This window comes from Argentina silus (genome assembly GCF_951799395.1).
Source record: "Argentina silus genome assembly, chromosome: 5".
NCBI lineage: Eukaryota > Metazoa > Chordata > Actinopteri > Argentiniformes > Argentinidae > Argentina > Argentina silus.
In genome coordinates, this window is record NC_139659.1 from 10,875,959 (window position 1) to 10,899,388 (window position 23,430).

General features: G+C 44.9%; 1 protein-coding gene across 2 annotated transcripts; it reads right to left on the reverse strand.

Moving 5' to 3' along the window:
• Positions 1 to 1,509: 1,509 nt before the first annotated feature.
• On the reverse strand, positions 1,510 to 14,073 carry sppl3 (signal peptide peptidase 3). 2 transcript variants are annotated; one of them, XM_083670581.1, is made up of 11 exons: positions 13,570 to 14,073; positions 7,933 to 8,010; positions 7,631 to 7,713; positions 7,250 to 7,369; positions 6,766 to 6,844; positions 5,902 to 6,014; positions 5,607 to 5,713; positions 4,980 to 5,143; positions 4,575 to 4,762; positions 4,216 to 4,325; positions 1,510 to 3,886 (listed from the first exon to the last, which is right to left on the reverse strand). In XM_083670581.1, exons 1-11 carry the CDS (start codon positions 13,593 to 13,595, stop codon positions 3,815 to 3,817), a joined length of 1,140 nt encoding a protein of 379 aa, XP_083526707.1. In that variant the 5' UTR covers positions 13,596 to 14,073; the 3' UTR covers positions 1,510 to 3,814. The 2 variants fall into 2 exon arrangements, with proteins under 2 accessions (XP_083526707.1, XP_083526706.1); XM_083670580.1 differs by having other exon boundaries at positions 7,613 to 7,713.
• Between the last annotated feature and the right edge of the window lie 9,357 nt (positions 14,074 to 23,430).

The following is a 23,430-nucleotide window of genomic DNA, read 5'->3' on the forward strand; positions in this document are numbered from 1 at the left end:
GAACACTAGGAACATATACCGTCTTTGATATGTTGTTCAACACTTATGAAATTATTTGGTCTCATCATCAACTAATATATCTTATCTATATGATGGATAATGAGATTAGTTTTTGACAAATGAGGTGAAGTAAATATATAAAAATCCCCTCACTTCCTAGTCTACTGCATGTGAGTTCGCATGTAATTAACTAAACTATCAATGTCCTATGTCTTATAAAATATGTGGGTGAGAATGTATTTCTGAAAAGGCCTATTAAAAGAGCTCATTTCAATACCTTCCTGCCCTGAATAACGAATAAAGCACAGGCTTTATTGACCATTTTCCTATTACTAACCCTCACCAATATGACCTTGGGCTTGCAAAGTGTTATTTTGGTAGTGGAAAAAGTTTAAAGATGTTTCGATAGATAGATAGATTTGCTGGGTAGTTGAAAGAAAGTGAGATTCTTATGATGGTAGCGGATGAAGTTACAGATGGTTTGGTTGGTTGGTTGGATGGATGGAATGTTGGATAGATAGATAGATAGATAGGATGAGACAGGGGTACTTCAGTGGAGTGGGTAGAGAGTTTTAAAAGTTTAATGGGTATCAGAGAGCTTTTATCAGGGTTGAGGATGATTTTCTGGGTAGTTGCAAGAAAGTGAGATAGGTTGCTTGATTGAATGGATGGATGAATGAATAGACGAAACAAGATGATGGATAGATGAGAGAGGGGAGGTATGGAAAGATCAAAACAATTAAGAGGTTGATCAGTATGGGTTATACTGAGTGAAGCAGTTGTGAATGGTGTGAAAGGAAGAAAGGATGATGCTAGGTAGTTGAAAGGTTATATAGATATAACCTTTCAGATAGTTGGAGACAGTAGGTTAGATATAGTTTGTTAGAAGGTCATAGATAGATAGATAGGATGAGCCTTGGGTAGTTCAGTGGAGTGGTTGAGAGTGGTAGAGTTGGTTGGGTGTGATGTTCAGTGGGGTAGAACTGGTACCAAGAGAGTGCATTGTTGTGTAATCATTCTAAGAATGTGTTCTGCAGGTCTCCTGTTGTTTTTATTCAAGAGCTGTGAAAGTTCAATAGCAGTTGCAGTAACAATGGGGGTCTCAGAATGGTGGCCCAAATCAACATCCCGCCATTACAAAAAGCGTAAGTATAAAAGGTATGAGTTTGAAAAATATAAATGTAAGCAACTCAAGTTAGACCTCTCTGCATGTTTTAAAGTTGGAATGGTGTGAATAGCTTAAAAGCTGTAGGAGTACCATACCGACAAATCAGAAGAACTGGAATAATAATAATAATAATAATAATAAAGTATGAGAAATAACAATAGTTGGACTTGCTGAAGCAAGCCCACTAATAAGAGACAGACACAGACATGGTACAGTTAGAGTCATGTTTATTTACAGCAGAATCCTGACTGAATGGGGGGGGAAGAAGGGATAGGAGAGGGGAGCAGGGAGCAGGGAGGGGGTTAAAGGAGACAAAATGTTTTAGATTCAGCTCTTCAGGATCCATGTTTCACTACACAGTTCTTAATTTATTTATTCAACTTTTTATACAGAATCCATTCAGCTGTAATGTCAACGCACCAACAGAGCTCCACCCCTCTGCTGGAGGGGAGGATAGGAGGAAAGAAAAGTATAAAATGGAAAAACCTAAATCTACAGCACTAAGAAAAAAAATGGAAAAACAAACAAACAATACAAACAAGGGGATAAAAAGGAAGCGATCTTTCATAAAAAATGAAAACATCTTATTTTTTTTTTCAATTGTTATCACCATGATCGTCATCAGTATTTTTGTTTTTTTGTTTTTTTTTGTTTAAACTTGCCATGTCCATAGAGAGGCAGAGGGACAGGGATGGGGTTGTCGTGGTTACATGATGTCCATGATGCTTGGGCCGTCAGACTGTGGGGCTGTCTGTGTCCCACATTGACAGTGTTCAGGTAACGTCCAGCCCAAGTGAAATTGGGGGCTGACGTGCCTCAAAAATCCATGTGGGTCAGAGCTGTTCAGAGTCCTTGCGACCCATGGCCTTTGTCCATTTGACCTTCCTCTTTGCGACCTTGCTCGCAAACTCAGTGCCTTGGGTTTGGGGCAGCATGAGAGTCTTGGAGCGGCGGTTGCCTTGTTAATGCAGTCTGAGGAATGACACAAACTGTACACTTGACATGCAAGGCCAGAGAACAAACATAAAAATAAAACTGGTAAAAAAAACAAAACAACCCAAGACAGGAAGCCAGCAAACTGTGATCTTCCATGCATGTCTCCCCCTCAAACACACACACACACACACACACACACCACACACACACACACACTTACTTCCAGTATCTTTTAAGCAGTGGATGAAGTGACCATCCAAAATGTCCAAAAAACTGTTGGGTACTAAACCTGACAGACTAAACCTAGCTATGGTTCATATTAACTTCTCAGGGTCCACTGATTATCTTTTATTTAAAAAAAAAAGGTAATGCTATACGATGAGGCTCACACTCTCACACACTCACACACACACACACACACACACACACACAATGGCACATGCCGAGGGTTTTCCCAATGTCCATTCTGTCTCTCAGGGGTGGGTGGGGGTGGGGGGGGGGGGGTGTCCCATCGACACCCAGCGCAGAATTATCAAACCACAATTTCTCATTGTCAATGTTTTTACCAGTCCTTGTTCTAAAATTAAAACATGAAATAACACAACCTCTCATTCCACTCTCTCATACACACACACTCCCTCCCTCTCTCTCATACACATTCACACACACTCTCTCTGTCACACACACAAAATACCCCAAATACATGTGTACACATATATACAAAGAGAGATGTGTCCCCCTGGCAGGGACACATTCACAATTTATAATGCATCATTTCTGTATATGCCAAGAATAAAATCTTTCTAAATAAAATACATGTTTCTGTGAGGGGGGCAGCAAATGAAATGATGGGGAGTTTGTTAGAGGGGGGGTGGGGTGTAGTGGAAAGAGAGGTTACAGGGACATGGGCGGGGAGATGGAGGGCAGAGAGACGGAGGGAGAGACTGAACCGTCCTTCTCCTCTCCTGTGTAAGATGCAGGTCCTGTGCTATGATGTCATTCTCCTGCGTGGGGGAGGCAGCAGCAGCTCCACCTCTTCTCCTCCGCGGTCCGTTTGAAATGCTTCCAGAATAATAACAACAATAATCATAACCTTGATGACGACGCTAAAAAAAAAAAAAAAATCCCCAGTCACGTCCCACAACCATTAGTCCACATAGGGGGAGGCCTGGCCTTTAAGTCCGGCAGAGTCAGTGAGATACAGAGATGAAAGGGCGAAAGGGGTGGGGGGGGTAGTAAGACAGAGAGAGAAAGAGAGAAAGAAAGAAAGAAAGAGATAGAAAGGAGAAGGAAAGAGGCCTGAAAAAATGGAATGGGCCATGGGAAGGGAGTGGAACCAATAAAAGGAGGGATGGAAAAGTAGGAGAGAGAGAGAGAGAGAGAGAGAGGGGAAAGCTAAATATAATAAGGAGGTAGAGGAGGGGGAACACAGAAAGGATGTGAGAAGAGGAAGAGATGGAGGGAAAGAGGAAGCAGAGAGAGAGAGAAAGAGGAAACAGAAAATAAAAAGGAGTTGTGTCTGGCGATGAGGCCCACACACTGGAGTCCGTCTGAGGGCTGAGGGCTGCTCTGAGGATGGGTGGAAAGTATGAACAAGTGATGAGGAGGCGACCATGGCCTCTCTTCAGTGTGCGCTCCCTCTCCCTCTCTCTCTTTCTCAAGGTAGGGGTTCCTGGGCCTCCTCCCGCTGGCTGTGTATCCCAGGGTGCATCATACCTCCAGGAAGCGGGAGCTGGTGGCCTTGGTGTGAAAAGGCTCTGACCACATGCGCCGCAGGTCCCCCTGTACAGGACAGGACACACCAGGGGTTAGAGTCACTAAACGGCTACAATAGCTGTTAGACCAGGGGTTAGACTCCCTTAACCTCAACCACTTCATTCACATCCTGAGCTATTACATCTGGTCACTGGTCCTTGTGTCCTCTTGGCCTTTATTCTGGGTAACCTCTGGGGAGGGGGGGACTGATGCCTCCTTCCCACACTGCACATGATCAGTCTCTCTCCCTCTCAGTGTCCAACGTTCCTGACAAACACACTTCAACTCAACTCACCCGCACCCCCCCTCCCAGCCCTTCCCATCCCATCCCACCTCCTCCCCCCCAGCGTGCATACCTTCAGGTAGGCCATGGTGAGCAGAGGCAGCAGGGTGAAGGGCACTAGGTAGAGCAGGGCCGGCTGTGCCGCGCGGTGGATCCTGGAGGCCACGGTGGCTGTCAGGAGGCCTGGGAAAGAAAGAGAGAGAGAGACAACATCACAATCACTACACAGCACAGTAGAGAAGTCAAAACCTCCAGTAGTAGTATGACAGTGTACCAATTCTTGCTGATACAAACAAGATACCAAAATCCCTCCCAAGAGACTAGTGGATCAGCGCCTGGAGGGCTGAGGTTCTACAAGCTCAGAGTTAACCTAGCCCACATGGGAGCCGGGACATTCTGTCCATCTCTCCTCTCCGGTCTGTCCATCCTTACCCACAAAGTATCCGACGAGGGTGCAGTGGAAGTAGGACACACGCTGCATGCGCCCCGGCATGCTCGGGCCCGTCCCGTCCGTGCTCGCCTGCTTCTTGTAGTTGTCGTAACGCAGCACGAAGCACAGCAGCAGCCCCGGCATCACGATGTCCCCGATCCCTAGCATGGAGAAGTGACTCCCCGTGGAACTGAGGTGGGAAAGAGGGAAGAGAGAGAGAGATCAGAGATAAAAGGATAAAAGAAACAAGGGCAAAGGAGGACAGGAAGAAAATACAGACAAGCAAGACAAGAAGAAGGGCAGGATGCAGGGGGGGAGGGAGAGAAAGCTCAGATTTCATATGAAAGGCAGAGGTTCATCAATAGAGTTCTAGTGTAAGGGAGAGTTCTACTAAGCCTGTGGCGTACCTGGGGAAGACCAGCTTGCCGGGGAGGGACAGGCGGGGGACGTCGCGGCCCATGCCTGGGCCCAGGTGGAGCTTCCGGGACAGCACATCTAAGGGGTTGTCAGCCGGTTGGGTGGCCACCTTCACCATCACGTTACTGTTGAAGATGTAGGCTGAAAAGAACACCTGGAGCAGAGGGGGAGATGGGGGGGTGAGGGGTGTGTGTGAGATATCCACTGAGCCTGGTAGCCATCTCAGACAACTGTCCAGTTTGTTGTGACCATAGTCGTAGAGTGTATCTATCCATCTGTGTCCATCTTTGTGGTTGTTACACAGAGCTTTACACGTGGTTAGAACAGGAGAACATCTGCTAGGCTTCACAGCGAGCAGGGAGAATAACAAGAAAGCTCCACTGTCCTACTAGCACAGAAATGTCACACTCCATCTCGGCTAACTACTGTTCCTGAACCCCGGTCCACCTCAATTAACCCCAGGACTCTGGAATACAGCACGGCGGCTTCACCAGCGGTTTGACATTGTATAAAAAGTTTTGTTTGGTGTCGGGTGACTCATGGCTCTGTGCTTGAGTGGTCGTATTTGGGTCAATCAGTCAGGAGACGGTCAGGATAGGGGGGGGGGGTGTTCTTACCCAGAACACGTCATAGATGAGCAGGCCGGAGAGCAGCAGGCAAGACACCTTCAGACTGGGCAGCCGCACGAAGGCAATCATGGCCACACACAGGCCCATGGCCAGAGCTGAGGAAAGAGAGACATGTATGAACACACAGTATGTGGGCAAAAGTACACACAGCTTGGAGAGAGAGAGAGAGAGAAGGGGAGAGAGACAAAGACACACATACTAAAAAAAAGATTCAGCCCCCTGTGGCAGACAATCTGACATGCACTGCTCCCTCTCACACGCCAAACATAACACAGTGACGCACCATCCATGAGCAGCCAGTGTCCAGTCAGCACCCAGATGAGCACCAGCAAGACAGAGAGGGAGAAGGAGAGGAGCTCAGCCAGAGTGAAGCGCCCACAGCAACCAAATGAAATCCTGTAGGGAGAGACAAGAGGGCTTTATACACTGTGACTGACTCACACACACACACACACACACACACACACACACACACACACACACACACACACACACAGGAGAAAAACTATTTCCACAAGTTGATATGAGGTACAAATGGGGGTCAGTTGCAAAATTTGGTTTGCGTGTTCAAACAAGGGTGTCTAAGTTGAATAACTCAGAATACACCAATTAATTTCAGACTGCTTGGCTCGTCAGAAATAGATGGACATTTTTTTTTTTTTTTTAAATATATTTCGCCACGGGTTATATGGATAATTAATGGACGTTTGATAGCCAAGCCACTCAGACGGCTTGACATGTGAAGCGACGTGCTGCTATGCATTTCTAATATCCTATTGATGAGGCTGCGGATGCAAGCCAATGAATCTGTGAGGTCTCTGGAGTGAATGAAAGGGTTGTTTGCATATGCTGTGGAATCATTATTGGGATTTTGCTATTTCTGGTACACAAGTGACGACAGTCACACACATCGATTCACATGGCATTATGTAGATTCATGACAGAGAGAGAGAGAGAGAGAGAGGGAGGGAGGGAGGGAGGGAGCAAGAGAGAGATAAGATTGAAAGTACAAAGAAGGAAGACAAAGATTAGAGAGAGAGAGAGAGAGAGAAAGCAAGGGAGAGACCGGGAGCAAGCGAGCGCGAGAGAGAGAGCGAGGGAAGAGAGGAAGACAAGCGTTGTAGCGTAATGCACATAGTTTCCTTACTTGTTCTGTGGGGAGCAGGGTCTGGTCACATACTGGCACATTGGCAACAGGAGGAATGCAAATGCAATTGTCGCAAGAACTGTGGAAGAGGTGGAGGAAGAGGAAGAGCAGTGAGGGAGACAGAGTGATAATGATGACAGACTGCTTGTTTCAATCCAGGGGGCTTTAGTCAGTGAAACGCTGGCAGGTCATAATCGTCACTGTAATTAATCTCTCCAATGATCACTGTAAATCCACCAGTGGAAGGATTTTTTCTCCAAAATCCACCAGTGGAAGGATTTTTCGTTTCCTCAAAGTATGATAACCTGGACTTTGAATCACTGAACTGGAGTATCTAATATGATGTTCTAATAAAACAACCAAATTCACCTCTATTTGACTTTAGTTCAAAGATAGGGCAAAAATATTGCTTCACTACATCCCACCTGTGACATTCTGGTGCATGTAGTGTGTGTGTGTGTGTGTGTGTGTGTGTGATGGATACCTGCAGTGCAGATGGTGAAGACCACCTGGACAGAGTCGAAGAAGAAGAACATTACGAGCAGAGACACGGAGGCTCCTATGGGCAGGAACAGGGCCTGTGTGGAGTCTATGGTCTGGATACCTGCAAGAGAGCACAACAACACAACAAGTGAAAATGCTCAAATGCACATGGAAAGCAAGCACACACACACACACACACACACACACACACACACACACACACACACACTTCTGCAATTGTGTGTGGTGTGTGAACACCAGCAAACACACACACACACACACACACACACACACACACGGAATCCACTGCATCATAACTTGTAAACAAAAGAAAAACACACGCTCTGTATGTCTTATGTCTCACCAAATATGTGAGACTCACTGTTGTTTGTGTTGCCATTGAATGACGGCGTAGGGTTACCATCCTTATCCTTCTCCTGATTCTCACAGTCCATGTTTAATGATCTTCATAGGGAGAGAGGGAGGGAGAGAGAGAGGATGACTCTGTAATACTACTAACCTCTCTCTCACACATACACACGTATACAACTTATTTGATGCAAATTCAACATATGTCCTCACTGTGTGGATGTTAAGAAAACAACAAAGCGTGACAACCCCAGTGACCAGTGTTAGTCTCCCATCTGTGATGTCACAGATGTGGGCACGGCAGGTCACACTCACCTAAAGCTGCCATAGACGATGAGGAGGATGGAGATGAGGAAGGTGGACACCTGGCTGGAGTCGACGAGGGAGTACGCCCTAGAGAGAGAAAGAGAGATAGAGAGAGTTAGTTCAGATGCTCACTCCTTGTTTTCCCCCACCGTCACTGCAATGGATGACACTCTGAAAGGGCACAGACTTGACAAGAGCAACACACCATATTGTAGGCCTGGTCTTCCTGTCTGAACAAACGTTTACATACTCAAAAGATGTCAGACATGAGAGCACTGACCCAGTGTACTAAGACACCACGAGCTACACATAGCGTAGAGTGTTTGATACCATTCCATGCATTACAATGAGCCCGTCCTCTGATTTCTACCTACGCCAGCCTCCACTGCACAGCCTACTACAAAAGAGCATCTAGGGCAGGTTAATATGACAGAAGAGGTGTTTGGGTAATGCCTCCACTGACAACAAAAACAACTTGACATTTATGTCAACTGAATCATTGATATGATATCATTGATTAACATACTATTGAGCTGAGAGACATGATATTGTTTAGAAACCACATTCCTAAATCGGCGTCTCATCAGAGAATAGCTTTCCTTGATGCCCAGCCATTGTTAAGCCTTTCTCAAGAGAAGACATTTCTCAGCACCGGTCATCATCACATGCTCCATACATAGGCCTGAGTTGGCCTGATTGTGTTCGGATCCGGCTGACCACCTAGAGAGGTGGACGAGCTCACATTGTATTCCAATTTCTATCTAGTCTAGACACAAGGCCTGCAGCCTATTAAATACAGTTAGGAGAGAACATAATTCTGACATAATGTGGGGACGGGAGATTGCTAAGAGGCTCATTTTTGAATTATTAATACCAAGTCTGGACGCACACTGTGATTGGATTGTGATCTGATCATCACATTCGGATAACAGTCTGAGTCAAGTGTAGACGAGACCTTAAAGCTCCTTAAGCCTTGACCAGGGGTACCCAAGTATTTCATTTGTGAAGACTGGTAGCAACACAGCAAACCGGTAAATGTCTCAGAGACACTCAATTGGTAAGCTGACAAACAGGAAGGATTATCTGTGACTATCTGTGCTTTTGGTAGGAGAGCTGCTTTTAATCTTTCAGACTAGTCTGGCAGCCAGACGCCTCCTATCCCAAAGATACGCCTCGGTAGGAGAACTTGTACATACTCTCACGAATGTACAGAAACCATACTAACGACGCACATGTTCACAAAACTGTGGGACAAGTCAACACACAGGGAAAACTAAATACTGATCTATTAGTGGGAGAATGGGATGTTGTAGGCTTATTTCTCAGCGGTGGATATGAAGGTGGGGTGAGATGTAGAATTCCCGACTAGGCCTTCTCGGGTATGTGTAAACCCTCCTTTATCACAGGTTGTAATGAATTCTTATTGTTTACATTAAAGGTGAGACCCAGACGCGAGAGTCGCAGACGCGAGACTGATGGTTTCATAAGAGAACTAACAGTGTACTTGTGGTTTTATAGGCTAAGCACAAACAACAAACCTAAGTACAACAAGGAGCTTAGCTTGGATCGAGTGCCATACTAAGTCCATCATATATATCACAGTTAGGCTAAGCCGAGGCCTATTGTTTAAATGATGATGCGATAGCTGCCTCCCTGAGTGTGTGAGAGAGCTAGAGGTTTCCAATGCAGCTTTCACTTATTACCTTTTCTCAAGGATAACTTACATTGAGAATATAGTCTGAAGTATCTAGAAACTAGGGGCACACTCTGGGAAACAGAAACAGCTAACGATGTAGGGGAGTATCTGCTATCCATGTTGTAGGACAGCATCTGCTTATCTTCTTCCACAGAGCATGTAACTGCCTATAGTGTCAAATCAGATGTGTCTTACATAGAATTCCTATATGTACACAGGCACATTTCAGGGGCAAGCACCACGATGGTCTTGGAGAAGTCCCATCTTCAGTTCAAAGATGCAGGTTTGACCTGTGGTCCTGACCTCTAGTCTCTCCTCTCCCTCTCCAGCCAGGGGTGTGGAATGTAGTCTAGAGGTTAAGAAGAACCACCCCCAAATTTAACAGTTTTGCCTGTTCATTACCATGCACCCTGTCGCCTGGAGTAACACAGCACTTAGGTCTGCACTCCAGCTCCCCAAATTACACCCCAAAGTGTTAGGAGGCACACAGACCAGTATAATTGACACTACTTATGAGATGTGGAGCGTGAACTCAGAGGATAAGACATGTCATCACTATCACGGCATGCACTGGGCTATAAGCTAATGGATTGCTCTTTTAACACAAATTCTCTCTCAGACATGCCAAAGTGAAACTCTCCTCACCCTATAGGTGGGCCCAACTGACATCTCCATTTCAAGTCAAAGTGTGAGATAAAACTGGTGGTTAAAATAACTACTGGCCTGGACGATTGAGATCAAAGGGGAAAAGTAAGCTGCAAAATATACCTCAAGTGAGTCCTTTAACAGAATCCTGTTACAGTTTTAACCTCAATTGGACAAACCCTGCCTGCCTCACCAGTTTTTGTTCCCTTTTATGCTGATAGCAAATCAGCCCTGGCAATTATATCAAAGGCTTTTTTTTCTTACGACACCTCTTCTCATTTCAGTGCTTACAGCCCTACCATACAGGAATTCAATTCACAGGTAAATAATGTCACACTTGTTAATTCCGAAGAGAAAAGCGTGAATCTCCAATCCGTCTTCATTCATTGCTTCATTCAGTAATACAGAAATGACAAGAAGCCTAGCAGGAGGGCTATCATGTAGTATTGTAGTTCCCAGTTGAAACAGGACACCGGGACAATGCCAGCTACACCTCGGAAATGTGGCCTGGTCCTGGCAGTCCCATAAAGATGTGTTTCTAATGGCTGCAAACAACTGACTCGCCAGGCTTAATTTTTAGTCAAATGTATCCTTGACTTCACAAGTCTAGCCTATACTTTTACAATGATATAACTGTTACCAAGGTCTCAGAAGTTCCTCATAGTTAGGCAAAGTGTTACACTCCAAAGGCAAAGTAACATTAACATGGACCTTCTGTCTTGGTGGTATATATATCTTTGGTCTATATCCTTTAGCTAAAGATGCGTTAGGATATCCTAACGTTACTCCCTTGGCAAACACCAAGTTCAATGGCAGCCAAATTTGAGATGGAAAAATACATAATGTGATAGTAATACTAAACAGACTGGTATCTTTGAATAATTAACATTCAAATTAACCTAGAATGTGAGAGGTGGATAATTCAAAATGTCCAATCTAAGCCAAGATTCTGCATTGAAATGTAAAAAGATTTTTGCTGCTTTAGATTCAACTCAGATCCAATTAAACACTTTTTGTTTCAAGTGATTGCCATGTCTCCAGTGCTTAGAGACACATAGCCTATGCAAAACAAGTTGAATGTTTTTACTATGGCATCGTCAACATAGCAGACTGATTTTCTCTAGGCTAGGCCTACACTTCATTCAGCTACTAAAATTGATCCATCTGAATTCTTCGCACATAAGGCTCTGTGACATGGATGAGATAAATAAATTGAACATTTAAAAAAACAAATACAATCCTGTATTGTTGAGGCCTGGATGGCAGCCCAAAATGCCATAAGACTTCCTTGTCAGTTGGGAAACAAGTTTTCAATAACAATTCCAAAAGCGTCCTCCACCAAGCCAAAGGCATGCATGCCTGGCCACTGAGGGCTAGACCAGGCGACCAGGAAGACTTGGTTTCACAAACGTTACCATAGCGAGGTGTGGTTGGTTTTGAAAATGAATGTTGCTACTCGTCGAGGCCTCTATGCCAAAAAAATATATAATCTTAGTATGTCCCTACACCTCTTTCAACGGGATAGCCCAGAACTGAGACAGATTTCACATTTCTGATGACAGAGACAAGTAAAATATGGCTGCAGGGTTAGGCTACATCTTCACCAAAAACTGAACATGTTCAATGCAGAGTACGATGTTACGTAAATTACAGCATGTTGTTATAAAGGGTTAGCATAACTATCCATAGGCAGTCGTCATCATCATCAACCATATAGGCTAACAATCCCTGCCTCCTTATGTCAGCTACATAAGGTAACGAGGTAAATGTAAAATAATGAGGTAAATGTAAAATGACGGTGCTATGCTCTTCACTTCAGACATTAGGCCTACACTGACATGTGTTCTTTCCACTCTTCTCAAAATTGATCCCTTGATCACATTCTGGGATAAAGCTTTTACAATGGGGGATCATTCTATGAAAATATCATTATCAAGTCCTGGCTAAGAAAACTCACACTGAAATTCAAGGCAGTCAACTCTTAAGTGCTAAAATCTAATCTAACCTAATCTAAGTGTTATTTTAGGCCACGGGTTTGAATCATTTAACCATTTAATCCATGTGGCTCTACACATCAATTTACATCACTGAAATGCACATTTTAGAAGATAGTGGTATTTTGTTACCTGTGCTTTGATTACCTGGGACACAAGTATTCACTCAATTGTGGGTTTTGGTTTGACAGGGTCACTGCAGATACATTTGAATGCCTGACAGGCGTTATTGTGAGGGGATTGGCCCCTCTATTTTCTAAATATTGGTCAGCAAAATGTGTCTATAGCATGGGCCAAATAAAAAGCTCAAGACACTATTGAAAACAAGTAAAAACACTATTGAAATAGATATTTACATATATACCCAGTATAACTGCAACTGATAGTATAACTGCTGCTGTTGATTTTGCGAAAATAGAAAATAACAGACCTGCAATGTATGAACAAAGAGATATGGCATCACTTCATGATGCAAATACTTGTTTTCAAAACAAAATGCGTGCACCGTAACACATTGACAGTGCCATTATGGTCAACAACAACAAGAATGGGATAATTATTATGATTGGCCATTTCATTCCGTCTACATAGCTAGCTACCAAGATCGTTCATTAGGTCAATCGAGATTACTGGGCCAGTTAGCTAGCTAACTGTCTGTGTAGCTGGCTAGCTGATGGGCTATCTTCTAGCTGCGCACTTACGAACATTAATTGTTAATAGATTAAAGTGGATTTATCGATTACAACGGTAATTCCCCACATATATAACTAAAACACGCTGTATACCAGCAATATGTCAAGATGACAATGATGTTAGCTAAGGTCTGATATTAATATATCTAGCGCATGACAGGTCTTTCCGCTAGCTAAGATGGCTAGCTATGGTCTTTGTTTTGTGCCACTTGCTAAAGAGATGTGGCCAAATATCTACATTTTTAACATTGAAATTAGACGCTGACACGTGGTCAACCTAACCTTAAAACCCAATACTAGTAAACTGTCAGTCGGCAAAAAAAACCATTAGCTGGTTCGCTATATCCACATTCAACCTTACGCAAACCATTCAAGTCAATGCATTGCCACCATCATTGGAAATGGCTAGCTAGCCAGTAACGATTGCTAGCTAGCTAGTAGTAGTAGCTTGGACAAGCTAACAACACGAAATTACCATCTCTTTCACAGCAAAATAGAAAATGATTTATAAAAGGGCAGGCCACTTAATGTGCATCAGAACATGAACCATGACATTCATCGATCAAATCAAGCTGGTAAGCTTGCCAGGTCGCGCAATACAATGCCTATGCGCACTCACCAAGAACCGTAGCCCTGCTCCGCCATGTCGCCGACGACAACAGTCAGTGTGGCGGTGGGTTCGGCGACTGTAGCACAGATTCGGGTCCCTGTAACAAAGCGGTGGGGCCTGGTGGAGAAGATTTCGGCCTTTGCTTCAAGATTAGTCTTTTTAACAGATACTATTTGATAACAACATGGCGATGTATTCCAGCCCTCAGCTAGCAATCACTAGCTGAATAGCTTGTAAATCGAAATGACAATGATGGTTTGCTAGATGGCCAAGACAAAGCACCCCGAGAAAAACTCTTATTTCGTCAGTTTGGCGAGTGTCCTGCCGTCTCACGGCCCCCCAAGCAGGCCCGGTCTCAATTGATGCTACACTCGCTGTAAATCCATATTTAGGGGTGTTTTCTTGAGTCTATATTCAGATATTCCTGAAGTCTGCACCCTCGGTTGTAATGGAAGCCGCGCAGATAGCTTTGTTTTCTATGGCGAGAGACTCACGGGAACGCGCAATATCGCTCTTGCTGGAGAGGTTGGTTTACAAGTAACGTGTGTGCACTGAAGTGCAATGAAAACGCTTTAACTGACTTCTCTCACTAGTTGGCAGTGTTGCAGCCGCGGAGGTGTCACGTGACAAACTTATAATTTTATTTGGCATTTTTAAAGGCATCTATTTCAATTGAAATTACAATTGAGCCCATCAAAACATCCAAACCATGAGTCTACTACATCTAAAACCACCACATCATAAAACATTATTCCAGTCGTGGACTCCCCCCCCTCCCCCCCACACACACAAACACACACATCAATTGATTGCACGGTCAAAGAGAGCGCCCCCGCAGTGATGTGGGCGCATCATGGGCGCATCATCCCTTTTTGCGTCTGTGATGAGCAGCCATAGGCCTTGTATGATTAGCTTCGAAACGTTGACAAATCCAAAAAATAAGACTAAAGACCTGCTATAATTCATGAATAATAATAATAGTAATAATAATAAAGGCATACCCATTGTGATATTGTATGGAATTGTAATATCATATAATGGGCTCTAAAAGGTATAGGCCACAACAGGACACACATATGATGGAAGCTGTCTTTCTAGATGGAAGTGGAGGTAGATGGGGATCAGGGATTCCCAATCCCCAATGAGTATCTTTTTGGGATTACCAAAATCTGCAAGGAGCTGCTGTTCCTAAAGATTATACGCAATCTGTTCCTGCCTACACGACCGCAGATTTAAGGACAAGAGCTGCATCCTTTCACAAGATCACTTCACTTTACCTACCGTTCATTGTGTTTTGTGTATGTGTGTTTATTATAGGTTGGATGTTAATTGTAAAACCCTTCCACAAATGTACCTAATTCAAGGTTTGAATGTGTGTGGCGGAGAGGCAGTTGGAGACAGAATGGAACGAGCATTGGGGAGGGATAGTGGTTGTTGTAGTCCTTGTTTTAGAATTTTAGCTTTTCAGCTGTTTGGGTATCAGCCATCTTATTCACACTCTCTCTCCCCTGTGTCGAGTGCCAATCATGCCAATGCTATCCTGATATGTTAATTTAGCAAGGACAGGGGCATTGATGCAACACATTTGATGAAGGTATGGCTCAGAGGCCTTTGTATCGCATCAGCAATTAAAACATGAGACTACATTATCAATAGCTCAAACACATCGATGAGAAATCCACTGTCAGTCTTCAACCTTTATGTGAAAGAATAAGGGTATCTGTTAAATAAATCATTTTTTTAACTACCAAAATCTAAACATGTTTGTATTCATTGGAGCAATGCTTTCAGTGTTTTTTTTTGTCTTTAGCCAGATCAGATGTTCAAGGAAGTACAAGGTCATGTAAGACTGCTTTACTTGTATGAGCATTATGTGCACCATGGTTTGTAGTTCATAATTATTCTATGAAGCCTCTTATTTCACCCTCATAAACTCGACAGCTTTTCGGGGAGATAATACATTAGGCCTCATTAGGATATCTGTGTGAATGGGCTAGCTTACAGTCAGTGATAACAGGGAGACAATGGACAATGGATTTAGCTACACATTGCCTGTACATAGCCTATGTTTTATGCCTAATTGTGTACATCCAAAATACCATTATTTATCACTATTGATAAGAGTTTTATTACACTCATTACATGTACACCTTCACATTGCATCTCGGACTACACTAACTTCTGTGTGGAGAACACCGTGCCTACTAGGAGGGTGAGGTGTTTTCCCAACAACAAGTTTTGGATTAGAAGTGACCTAAAGGTTTTCCTCAATGACAAGAAGAGAGCCTTCAGGTCTGGTGACAAGGAAGAACTGAAGTGGGTGCAGAGGGAGCTCAAGGAGAAGCTGAAGGAGAGCAGGGACACCTACAGGCGGAAGATGGAGGACAGCCTGCAGGACAACAACACAAGAGAGGTGTGGAGCAGCGTGAGGAATATCACTGGCTACAAGCAGTCTAATGACCCTCAAGTGGCTGGAGATCTGGACAGGGCCAACGAGTTGAACCAGTTCTTCAACAGGTTTGACTCGGGGGCTCTTCACTCCATCCTCCTTCTCCTTCTCCTCCCCCCAGCTCCTCCAGCCCTGCTCAGCTACCGGACCAGCCCCCCTCCCCTCCCCCTGCCCTGTCTGGACCCATTCACACCTCCAACCTACTCCTTTGTCCCATCCAGTACCCTCTCCCTTCCCTCTCCCTCTCCAGCCCCTCTGACTCCATTCACACCTCCCCTCCATTCCCCTCCTCCTCCAGCCCCACCATTTCCTCACTTCACAACTCACCCCCCATCATTCTGCTCCCCGACACCACTGCCACAGCCAACGACCCCCCTACCACCCCCCACTCCAGTGTCTTCATCAGTACGGCTAAGGTGAAGAGAGAGCTGGGCCCTGACGGTGTGAGCCCGAAGGTGCTGAAAGTCTGCACGGACCAGCTGTGTGGAGTACTCCAGTACCTCTTTAACCTAAGCCTCAGTCTGAAAAAGGTCCCATCAATGTGGAAAATATCTTGCCTGGTACCGGTACCAAAGAAAAGGAACCCCAGTGTTCTGAATGATTATACATCATGAAGACCATGGAAAGACTGGTGTTAGCACACATGAGGCCCCTGGTGAAGACATCCTTGGACCCCCTACAGTTTGCCTACCAGGCAGACATTGGTGTGGATGATGCCATCATCTACCTGCTACACCGAGCTCACTAGATAAGGCTGGCAGCACTGTGAGTGTCATGTTCTTTGACTTCTCCAGTGCATTTAACACCACACAGCCCTTACTACTTGCGGATAAACTGCTGAAAGTGCAGATGGACTCCCCCATTGTTTCCTGGATTACGAACTACCTGACCAGCAGGCCACAGTTTGTACGGCTGTAGGGATATGTGTCGGACTGGGTGGTGAGCAGTACTGGCGCCCCCCAGGGGACAGTTCTGGCTCCCTTCCTCTTCACCCTCTATACCTCAGACTTCAGGCACAACACAGATACTTGCCATCTGCAGAAGTTCTCGGACGATTCTGCTATTGTGGGATGTGTCAGTGGAGGCCAGGAGACAGAGTACAAAGGATTGGTGGACAGTTTTGTTGAGTGGTGTGAGCAGAACCCCCTACTCAACATCAGCAAGACAAAGGAGATGGTGGTGGACTTTAGGAGGACTAGGGTCCCCCTGTCTCCTGTTTCCATCCAGGGAGAGGAGGTGGTCCAGAGCTACAAGTACCTGGGGGTGCACCTGGACAATAAACTGGACTGGACTGGCAACACAGATGTCCTGTACAAGAGGGGCCAAAGCCGGCTTTATTTCCTGAGGAGGCTCAGGTCCTTTGGCGTATGCTGAACATATTACCAGTCAGTGTTGGCAAGCGCAGTGCTGTATGCGGTGGTATGCAGGAGGGGCAGCATCAAGGAAGGCTATCTATCTATCTATCTATCTATCTATCTATCTATCTATCTATCTATGTACAGTAGACTGGTAATAAAAGTTAAATAATGTTGTTATTGTTGTTAAGTGTGTATTTACACTCTGCAGTTAAGTGATTAAGACAAGTTGGAAATAGTTATCACAAATCCAGAGGTACATACATGTTGCGTTCTTGTGCTAGTGTAATGTTTAATGATGAGAGGGTTGGAGGAGGCAGAAGTCATGTTTCTGCTCAGGTGTGATGTTTTAAGAATGAAGAAGGTATAGTGCTGACTGGTGCTGTGATGGTTCATGTATGAGAGACAAAGGTGTGATGTGTAAAGGAGAAGAAAAGCACAGATGTTTTTTTTATGGTAAATTTTGTGTTAATTTACAACGGCTTATATATGACAGTGCATTTCTAAATATATTAATAAATATATGGAGTGCATTATCATATTAGGCCACTAGGTGTCGGGCTAGACATTCAAGCAACGGTGGAGCAGCTCTCAAATCGGAGGAGGAGGGGGGGATGTAGTTATATTACCGTAATCCAGATCCACAAGAGGGATTTTCACCTAAAACACCCCTGTTGACCATCCCCCATCAATCGACTTGCATCCTCACCTCCTAAACAACGATAAATACATTGACAATGCCATGAAGCTAGGGGAAGAGGGCGAGGCACAACAATGATAGTATTCTTCATGTGTTACTGTATCTACCTGTTTGTCTGATCCTCTATTCACCTTGTATGCATTAGTGTTTGTCGTAAGGAAGAGAGAGAGATGGAGAGAGAGAGAGAGAGAGAGAGAGAGAGAGAGAGATGCGCCTGCTGTTAGATGTTATCTAGGTCAACAGGGGGAGTGCTCATTCTCTGATGCACGCCTGCGTACCAAATCTGTGATTGAACATTCTGTAACTCAGGCCTACCACCCACTGCCTTTACTCCCATTGTCTCATTCCTGCTCAGATACCCACACCTCACCACCACATCTGCCCTCTCACCAATGACATAGGCTCCCCTACTTTTGTTAAAGAATGATGGCTCTCTTCCATCTTATAAAGACTCTCCCATGCACGCACGCACACATGTACAGAAACACAGGTTTATGATAGGGGACAGGGCTCTAACTGACAGGGAACTAAGGTGATCAAATGGTGTCGCTACATCAATTTAATAATCATAACGAACACTGTCCTCTTTTTTGTCAGAGGAAATGAGCATTGGTTTCAGATAGCAATCGAATTCTGTGATGCTCCTAGCGTAGATAGATAGATAGAGAGAGAGAAAGAGAGAGAGAGAGAAAGAGAGAGAGAGAGAGAGAGGAAGATAGATAGAGAGAGTTGCAGGTCATATCAGATGTTGCACATCCTGTACACAGCTGGGCCACGCTAATGCTCAGTCGCTCTGGCTGATTCAAAGCACCTGATTACATTGCTGAACTGATTAAAATGGGGTCTGAGCACAGTGTCAGTATTGTTGTGGATGGCAGAGAGCTCCAGCCCGCCAGTCATGTGGAGCAACGGGAAACCCTCCGCTGGGTCCCATGTTCTTCTGTCTGCTATGCAATCATTGTACCTGCATTCTTACACCCATGAACCCTGACTCTTGTGAATCCTTCCCCCAAACATAGTCTTTTGCGTCATCAGAAGACATGCTTTACAACCTGCATGTTTTGGTGCGTCACAGGATTGGAAAGATTGAATTTGTACGTGTCGACAACAGGCATGAGTCCTGTACATACTCGGAAAAAAAACATATAGTACATTGTATTTTCCATGTGATTGCCGGTATGACATAAAGATGGCAACATTTTGAACTGTGATTCAGTTTTCCCACTGTGTATTATTGGGGTAATGTGGGATTGATACTTCCATTTTTTTTAACTTTTAAATTAATGAGAATTCCTGAAGAATATAATTTAGAAATCCCTTAGTTCAATTGTCTTACCCCATCAAAACCCCAAAGTATAAGTATAAGCTACTATAATTATAGTATAAACAGCTTATAGCTTCAAAACATGGTTGTAGTTCTGTCTATGAATTTGACAGTAGTTACATTTCTCCAGCCCCTCAGCTGTTTGACAAAAAATATGGTGGGGTGATCGCTTTGCTGTTGTTTGAATCCCAGATTGCCCCTTTAACATTTGAACTTTTCAGACCTGGAACTATAAATGGTTTCCACAGAGAACTATTTTCATGAAACTGAAAGGAAAGTAAAAATGTAAGTTCTATGTGCTTATAAAGTCTCTCTGAGCGGTGCTTGTACAGTCGCATGCCAAACAATCCAAAGGGCTGGCGTGTGGTTGTCAAGGCGGAAGCCGTTTGACACAGCATACTACGCGCTGTGCCGTACACAAAGGCTTTGCTAGATGTCCTTAGCCACCTGACCTTTACAGGAGGCCAGGTTTCCTGTTCGTGTCAAATTTGTGCCACCTTACCCAGCGGGTGTTAGGTGACATCCCTGTCACACAAACAGGTATTATCCCTGGCTGTGCCACACAATACCGAACAACCAGTGACAGGGATGCAACATTGACTCCTCAGGACTCCAACAACAGAAGCAGGCGTGGCCATACGTTTTCTCAGACACAGTATACTACTGTACATCTAAGTCACTCTTCCAAGATGGATCCTCACGTGGAACAGTGCACATTTTACAGAGCGAAATAGAGTTACGAGTTATCATCATCACTGGTGGTGCGGTCCTGCCTGTAGCTAGTGGTGGTGGCAGGCGGGGACTCGGTGTGTCTCCCTCAGGGTGAGCTGGGGGTGTGACTCCTGTTTGGAGCTCCTCAGCTGGGCTCCAGGGTTCTGTGGGATCTGGGTGAGCTGACACTGGTACCGCGCCGGATATGAGAGCCTGATCAAAGCTGCCCCGTTCCGCCTGACCGATTTTCACAGGATTAAGGATTAGGGAGACAGGAAGCTGAGAGAGGCACAGAGACAGTCTGAGAGAGAAAGGGCGAGGCAGAGGTGAGGGAGAAAAAGAGTAAGCGGGACAGAGAGGTCGAGACGGAAGGAGAGAGAAGGAGAGAAAGGGATCGGGAGAGAGGGTCATGAGCCACTGGCAGAGAGAGAGAGAGAGAGAGAGAGAGAGAGAGAGAGAGAAAGAGAGAGACTCAATCACTATTATGAGTCAGTGGTACTTCAAGTACTCATTTGGACTGACATGTGCATCTGTCAGGGCCGCACTGAGGATGGAGTCATGACTAAGAGGTTGTTCAAAAACAGTATTTCAATGGCAGTAAGATTGGTAAATTTGTGTTTAGGTAAGCTTATCAGTTGTAAAATGGTTTCATAGGTTAATATGTACAAAAAGATAAGTTATTAGATATTAGTTATGTGCAGTGTTATCATCATCCGGCAGCTATGCCATTGATCTTGTGTGGTCATTATTTTCTGCTGCCTTTACTTTTTTTTGTACTTGAGCTGGGTGTGGAGATGATACTATCATAAGTCATGGCATATTTTCTGAACTTTATGTTGCATGAATTTTAATTTCCCGGTGATGTACTGTGTCTTGAGAGTGATTTCCTGTGTAAGATCAGATTGGGCTGATGTTTCTGTAAAAAAAGCAGATGTCAGCTTTCGTATTTGCACAGACTTTCTCATTCTCTCTCACTCACTAAGAAGGACACATTGTGAAAACACCAAAGAGGAGTAGTTAACAGCAAATCAGTGGCAGCCATTTTGTCTCAACAGAATCATCATCATAGCCATTGCCCTGAAACCAGGCTAAACTATAGAACTGTCTTTTCTTGGTCTTAAGTTTAAGGTCTTATTCCTTCATTTATTTAAATGTTCTTTACCCTATATTCTCCTTAATATTCCCCAGTAAAAATAACAGGTATTCGTACTTCGTTCGATGCATCATTAACCTGGCCCACTATGTCAGATCAGCTGTTTGTGTAAATGTAGGGCACTTATGTATTCAAATCCCATTAGGTAAAACACAAGATGGTATTCAAGCATGAGTGATCGGGTGCTGTAGTAAGTGAGAGAGTTCTGGTTAAAGTTTCATACAATAGTGGCAATGAATTAGGTCAGGGAGACATTGTTTTCTGATGAGGCAACTTCGCAACTTCAGTGAGAGGCCAGCAACTCTCTGGTTGCCAGCTCACACCCCTTCCTGTCAGCTTTAGGATTCGAACCGGAAACCTGCCGCCTCTCTAACCTCAAGGTTACCACCGCCCCCTTAAAGTAGTCCATACTAGTAGTAGTCCATACAGTAGTCCATACTATAACTTGGAAAGTCCACAGTAAAATAATTAATTTAATCTCAGTGTCAAACTATGGATAAGAGTACCAGTGTGTTCCTCGACCTTTTGGTTTCGCATTTTCCTTTTATGAGGTAGTTACTTCTTTGGGGAATATTAAAGGTTATTTTTTGGAGTGGGGCAGTCCCACTCGCCTATTTTTAAAGTTTTTTATATAGACCACTAGACCACCCCACTCCGTGGTGCTAGACCACTAGACCACCCCACTCCGTGGTGCTAGACCACTGGACCACCCCACTCCGTGGTGCTAGACCACTGGACCACCCCACTCCCTGGTGCTAGACCACTGGACCACCCCACTCCGTGGTGCTAGACCGCTGGACCACCCCGGGCCACTTCTCTGGAGAATTTGGAGGGAAGACGACAGGGGGGGGGGGGCTTCCTTAACCCTTTCTCTCTTTTAAACTCAAAACAGACAGATTACCAGGGGGATTAAAAGGAAGATGAAACTCCTCAATTCCAGTCTTCCCTACAGGTTGAGAGTGTGAAAGACAGACAGGCCATCTGATAAGATCAAGTAATGGTGCTAGCTCATTAATGTTTCATAAATCAGTGCCAACTGAGAGAGGCTGGGGGACAATGGCAGGCTTCCGGTCCCCCTCACACTACCTGGCTGTCAGGGAGGATTAGCAGGGCTGGGTGAGGGGTCGGGGGAGTCAGAGATGTCTACCCCCCACAAGATGTGCTCTTCCACCTTGCATCCAGTATAGTGAATTCATGTATTGAGAACAGGATTGATGTCCTCACAATATTACAGGAGAGGTCCCCACCACCACACCCCCAGCAATCTGATACTGGCCGGGGTGTGTGTGTGTGTGTGTGTGCGCGTGCGTTTGTTTGTGTCTCTGCGTGTAGTGGAGAGTCTTCTTACACACACAGCCTGCATTCTTAATGATAGACATGTAATCTACGTCATGTGGTGGCTTCAGTGCTACAACCTGCCTGTGGATGTTGCCTTGCTGTGGGCATCAAGGCCTGTTTCACACACCCATCATTCATCCTTAAGATAGATAGAAGGTGAGGAGAACACAGGAAGCACCACCCGTTCACACCCCATAGTAGGATATATCATTTGTCAGCATATCCATCTATTCTTGAGCCAATAGCAGCACAGGAAGTGGTCCCTCTGTCACAGAAACAGTTGGCACGGAAACAGCACATTACACCATTATCCAATCCCCCTCCCAGTCCCTTGTCGTCATCCCGCCCCTCCCCTCCCTTCCTCTGCTCTCTTCTCCCCTCCCCACTCTGTCCTTCTCGCTCTATCTTGCATGCTACTTCAGCCATCAATGAAATCACAACCAACCCTGCTGTTGACTTGTCAGCAAGCAAGGTTGTGATACCTTGAGAGACACAAAAAACCTGTCCTTTTCCCTTGCTGCACATGAGGGGCCTCTGACTCTACTTATCTCCATGTCTTAAATGTTATACTTTGCACGGCACGGATTAAACAGATAGCGTTCTTCTTGTTGTCGCTATCCTATCTTCAGTTTAGCTCTGTGCCCTTTTTCCTCTTTCTCTGTTTCTCTCATGATTTAATCCTATCCGTTTCCCCCCCCTCTCTCTATCCCTGCTGACTCCTCCCTCAATTTCTCTCCTGCACTCTCTCTCTCTCTCTCTCTCTCTCTCGCGCTCTCTGACACACTCAAACACACGCACGCATACACACACACACACACACGCCCTCCTCCCCCATCGCTG